General features: G+C 42.2%; 1 protein-coding gene across 1 annotated transcript in view; it reads left to right on the top strand.

Annotated features, from left to right (window-relative positions):
* Positions 1-5,505, top strand: part of TAF4B (TAF4b RNA polymerase II, TATA box binding protein (TBP)-associated factor, 105kDa) — a 56,346-nt gene extending 50,841 nt beyond the window's left edge. Inside the window, exon 17 of the mRNA XM_009708935.1 lies at positions 5,338-5,505. Within this exon, the coding sequence (XP_009707237.1) occupies positions 5,338-5,505 (168 nt within the window). The remainder of the gene's footprint in view (positions 1-5,337) is intronic.
* The last annotated feature ends 445 nt before the right edge of the window (positions 5,506-5,950 follow it).

The following is a 5,950-nucleotide window of genomic DNA, read 5'->3' as shown; positions in this document are numbered from 1 at the left end:
TCCAGGACTGGCTGCTTTGTTCGTAAGCCTGGATCTTGCTTTGTCACCCGTAGTCTAGCTGTGCTGTGGAAACTTAGACTACTGCAAGTAGCTGCTGCAGAAGTAAATGATGCAGTTGATATCCTGGGGTCAGTGCAGAGCCATTCAAATACTTACTTTCTGTCAAACTCCTAACTCTGGCCAACACGCTTGAAATAATGTGATACTTCCAGGGTGATACACATCCAATACAGCAGTCCACAAATAAGCTTCTATTCTCCTTCTGGGAAGAAGTTTGGCAAGAAGAAAATGGGAGAAATGTCTTGTTTACCACACTGGTCATTGTTCCATTTTTAGTATTGACTGTGGGTGGAGAAAAAGAGCCTGTCGTCTTCTCTTCTAGGGCTAGGTCTCTGCCACATCTGACAATTGTTAGCAGAACTTAAACTTGCCCTTCTTGCTTTACAGCTGAGGATGCTGGTATGCATGTTGATTAAACACATTCTGTATATGGTGCTTGGTTAAGCTTTGGAAATGCTCTTTAGGCTGACTTAGGAAGAACTAAGCCTCTGGGCAACAGTCCTTTTCTGCAGAATGAAAGAAAACCCCAACTCTTCCCAATAATCAAGAGAGAGATGTTTTGGTTTTTTCCACTGTGTGACAATCAAATTGCTTTCAGGTTTTTTGGCATTGGCAGGAGGGACATGTGGTAGTTCAGGGGTGTGTGGCTTTCCATTCTTATAAGCAGTAGCTGTAGAAGTTACTACCACCTTTTTGGCCATAAGCTCTTCTGATGAGAGGACACGCTAGCATAATTCATCAACTTCAGTATTGGTGTTAAGGATGTGACTGTGTCTAAATGTGAATTAAATACAGAAGTTGGCTCTGTAGCAAATGATGATAGGTTTGCTGCTCACTGTATATCCATGGGGTGCAGAGAGGCTTCTGACTGGTGCTTGGCATTGGTACGTGATAATCTGCTAAAATATTTTCTTAAAAGCTGCAGAAAATGAATTTAAAAGCAATCACTTTAAAATTGGACCTAGACTACTAACATGTTAAGTAGGTGTTCAGAGCCATGCTACAAAATCTATTTCTATACTTGAGGGATTTCTCTCTCTTTCTCTGTCTCTACCACCCCTTCCCCCAGCCCATAGGTCTCAAGTGATACAGAAGTCATGGTGTTTTGGTTTTTTTCTACTTTGCATACGCTTAACATATGCAGACTCTTGATTTCAGTTTCTGGTTCTTATTCAAACTATCGGACAGTTGAAGAGTCTGTAGTGTGGTCATACCTTTGGAGAAGAGGGGGGCTAAAAGCGTTACTGTAGTTATAAAATATGGCTTCAGCATCTTACTTACCTGCTGCCAGACGTAGCTAAGCGCAGCCTTGTCAGCTAGAGGGTTTCTATTTCAGCGCTGGATTTTCTGGCTGCTGTCAGTCTAGGCCATACACTTGATGTGAATTTTTTGCCATGTAAATACGCAAAAATATTCTCGACTGCCATTCACACACTTCAGAAATACAGTTCATTGGCCCATATCGTGCCTTCTGTGTGCTAGAGATGAACTTAATTCTTCTTATGTGTGAAAGATATCTGCAATTTAAATGACTAATTGCATTGTAGCTTTAGGCTGAACATATTGGTAACGCGCAAATGTTGATGACATGTGAAGGGTCAAGAGATTTATAATTTAGTTGACAATACATTGCTTAAAATGATGTGGCAAAGAGCCAGAAAATTTCAGCTTAATAATTGTCTATTAACTAACATGACATATTTGTATAGTATTCATTACCTCCAGGTACAGATTAAGCATCTGATGTAGCCATACGAAGTGACATGCGTACATGAATCTTGGGCATAATAGTGAATAAACTGACATTACATTCGTAGTAATTTGTTTCAATATGTAAAACATGTTGTTGCCTACATTTGAAAGGACTTGTAGGAATGTTGCAATGAAATCTGAGGAAGAATGCATAGTTGAATAGCGTTCTCTCTTATATAGATCTGACAGCTTCGGGAGGCTTCTTTGTAGGCTGCAGATAACATCATAAATATACATGTTTGTTTTCAGCTGCACGAGAAGCAGCCTGGAAGTGGGGATCTAAGCCTTTCAGACATTGGCTTGATCTACACTAATGGTCTATAAGGTTTTAAAAAAAAAAAAAAAAAAAAAAAATCCCCAAAACCCCAACCACCTAACACAACCAACTTTATTTTAAAATAAAGAATCGTATAAATATTGAGTAATGTAGTATTTTAGTATTGTAAATGTGGGAGTATTTCTGTCAGACTGAGGCTTGTTAGGATAGGCAGCATCAGTAGGCTGGCTTGTTACCAAAGTACTATCAACTTCTTTCACTTTTGGTTTTTTTTTTCTCTGGCCTGAATTAGGCACTTATGTGTACAAGCAAAACTGTCATAATTTTGACAGGGTCTCTTCCTTCCCCCTTGCTGCTAGGAAAGACCCAGGAAAGTGTTTGAGCACTCCACCATGTGTTAATGTCTTTTTAACCTTTTTTCCTCCTGTGAACACAGGACTGCATTCTGTGTTTAACAGCTGAGAAACTAATGTACAGGGTACACTAGATAGGACTGACCTCAGCACGGCTGCAGGTGACAGAGCTGGGTGTTGAACCTGGATGCTTTTGGTCCAATTCACTAGGTGCTCTTACCGCTTTTTGACAAGGTCTCTGTTGCACACAGCTGTAGTTTTTCAGTGTTTGGAGATGTTGTTGAAAACTGTCTTGTGACTTTGCTTCCTTCTGCTGGTGGTATTTTTATAACGTGCAGCAGAGCTGCAATGAGAGTTTGCTCTCTTGGGATGTTGGCTCTGGAACTGGGATGTGTTTATGCCACACCACACAAATTGAAATGAGAACTCTTGGCTTGACTTTTAAACATTTGACGGAATACTTTGTTCCCTTAAAGTGCCCTCCCTCTCAAGAGTTTATCATTTTTCTTGTGATTGGTGTGAAGGCATTGAATTTGAGAAGGGAGCGTGTAGTCTCCTCCAGGAATGGCTTGCTGAGCCTGGCCTGAACTTGGTGAGAAGGAAAGTGTCTGCTGCCTCCTCTGAGCTTTGTGTCAGGGCCTGTGGAATAGCTCTGAGCAACCTTGGTATCCCTGTGATCCAGACTTGTAAATCCCGTGCTCCAGAAACCTTGGAGGCTAGGAATAAGGTGGTGATGGTAGCTCGAGTAAAGGAAGAGCCTTGTCCTCTGTATCAGCTTCCCTCCTGCCTTTTCAGAGAGTTGGTATTTTATTTCTCGATCCAGCCACTGGAGAGAGCTCCAGAGACCTTAAAACAGGTTTGGGGAGCAACCTCTCAACAAAACTAGCTGTACAACAGGCGTGGGACTACAGCGGGAGCTCCACCATGTCTTCTGCTGCCAAGATCCATGAGAGTAACTGGTGTCTCTCAGGTGTGTATAAAAGACCCTACGGATCAAGAAAGGGTGACAGCGTGTTGTTTTGGCGTAACATCGCTTTACGTCTCTGCACTGGGCATGGTGGGTAAGAATTTAAGAATAAACAAATCCAGAGCTTGCTCTGAGGTGCAGGCAGCTTGGTGCTTCTGCCCTCTTGGAGCATCTTGCAGCTCCAACAGCTTCCAGCCCAGGCTGGGGGATTTGTGCTGTCTGCCTCCCCTTTGTAAGGGAGCAAACAGGATTGAGGTAGCTTTGTTTGGTGTCTTTTTAAAGGTAAGACTTCTAGTCTAATGACTATTTAGAGAGAAAATACTTTCACCTCAATAAAGTTCTTTGAATTATAAAGGACATTGCTGTTGGGTTACTGAAAACCCTTGGGGTTTGTTTCATTTATAACATTGCCTCAGGCCTTCTGCTGCATCCTGTTGGATTGACCTCCTTTTCAACCCGTGCTGGCAGCTGCATTGCAGAGCTGTCTTTTTCCCTGGATCCTTCAGGGTTGTCATATGACAAACTTGAACTGTGACCCTTTTGTGTCTTACCAGGACAGCAGTGCCCTCTCCGTGCGATGTGGCCAGCAGTCTTCCCCACGCACGCATTTGTTCCAAGCCATTTAACAAACTGAAAGTTTCAAATGATGGCATTTCATAGTGTTTAATAGTATCGACTGTAAAGCAAATGAAATGGTGCTGAATACCCTGCATGCAGCTAGTAAGAAATACAGCTTCCATTTCTGCAGTATGCCCTGGGTTTTCTGTGGTTAGTGTGTGCTCTCTGGTGAATCTCTGTATTTTTTTTTTTAAAGAAATATCAATGCTTCCCCCCTAACAACAGTAGTATTCACTGCTATAGATAGTCCAGCACTGGTATTTGTTTCTAATATATGGAGTTTTTAACCAGATTTCTCTAAGCAAAGTGGGCAAAGTCATTTTGCTGAAGTCTTGCAGAGAGTGTTAGGGTAAGAATTGATATAGTTAACACAGCATCCAAGCAACGCCATCTCCAAGTGGTGTTGATGCTGGCAGGCATTGCCTTGCTGAAGTTACAGAGACTGAGCACTCGTATTTGTACAAATTGCATTCATTACCAAGAACCCTCCAGTAGTGATAAGAGACCGGCTGTGTAACATAGATTGGCTCCAAGATAAGTAGCCGGTCTATTGTGCAGCTCATAGTAATCTTCCTCCACCCCGCCCCTAATAATAAATCTTGGGGCATTTTGGAATGCGTGGGGGTTGCTCATTCCAGTAGCCTGAACGTACAACTACTAAACATCATCGTCTCCTTCCACTTGTGCTTTCATAACTAAGCGAGGCAGCCGAGTGAGGTGGATAGGCTCAGACACAGTGTTCTGAACACGCAGATGCTTCGTCTGCGTGTGTTTGTTGCTCCCTTAAAAGGACAATTCACAGGTGATGGCCAGGGTAAGAGTTTCTCCCAGCTGTGTTTCAAGGCAAGAGCCCACTTGCAGTGATGGTTTTGTTCAAGAAGAGATGTGAACATCTGGAGCTTGCGGGTTTGCAAGTGGGAGTAAGAGCTGTGCACAACCTGGGGCTCTGCACAGGAACTGTGGTAGTACGCTCTTTGTAGTCAGCTTGTGCTTTCTTAGTGCAAGGGTCTATGTAGTATGACTTCAGTGAAGCTGCAGTTATTTATCTTGCCATACTAATACAGTTTTAAAGAAAGATAGAATTCTCCGGTTGCTTTGACTGAAATAAATCATCAACTGGCAAGTGCTTGCTTTGTCTTTTAAAGTATCTAACGTGCAAGGACTTCTGGATTGCTGGGTTTTAACATGTAAAGCTGAATGTCAGCAGGCTAGTTTTATGCAAGTAGGTGGTATACTGCAACCAGTTGGGATAAAAACTTGTATTTACATGGATTTCTAATATTTTTTTCCTCTCTCTCTCCCCCACTTAGGGTTTGAATGGCAATGGAATTTCTCCTGGATCATCAAGTTTTAGCCTTACAAAACAGCTGCTTTGTCCAAGGATAACCCGCGTCTGTCTCAGGGACTTGATATTCTGCATGGAACAAGAGAGGGAGATGAAGCATTCTCTAACCTTGTACCGTGCTCTTCTGAAGTGATTTGAATTTTACAATTCACCTTGCTGTCTACTGCCAAAGAAAACACTGAAGCATTGTTGCACTGTCTTGAAATTCCAATTTCTGGAAAATGATCCGTTGTAAGGATAACTCTTGTTTACAGATAAACCTTTTTATTAAATACCTACCTTAGCACCTATAGGGTTTTTAATAATACTTGGCTTAAACCAGTCTGTAAACCAGTGAAAACACTGAGCTGCACACACAAGCACCTGACTACCTGCTTACATTTAACTGTCTTGCAGGCTCTGAGGGCTTGATACGTGTCCCCGGTTTATGTATGTCGCTTGCTTCAGTACTCCAGGGTCTGCAACTTCTGTTCTATGTGTAGTGCCTTCTTTTAATCCAACCTTATTTAGGGAAACAAATAACACTTTAAAGGCACTGCATAGCATGACAACTCTGTATAATCATGAACCAGCAGTCA

The sequence above is a fragment of the Cariama cristata genome, unplaced genomic scaffold (assembly GCF_000690535.1).
Source record: "Cariama cristata isolate BGI_N322 unplaced genomic scaffold, ASM69053v1 scaffold10721, whole genome shotgun sequence".
NCBI classification, from domain to species: Eukaryota; Metazoa; Chordata; class Aves; order Cariamiformes; family Cariamidae; genus Cariama; species Cariama cristata.
The sequence above is the reverse complement of the archived record's forward strand: the minus strand, read 5'-3'. Positions and strand labels throughout refer to the sequence as shown.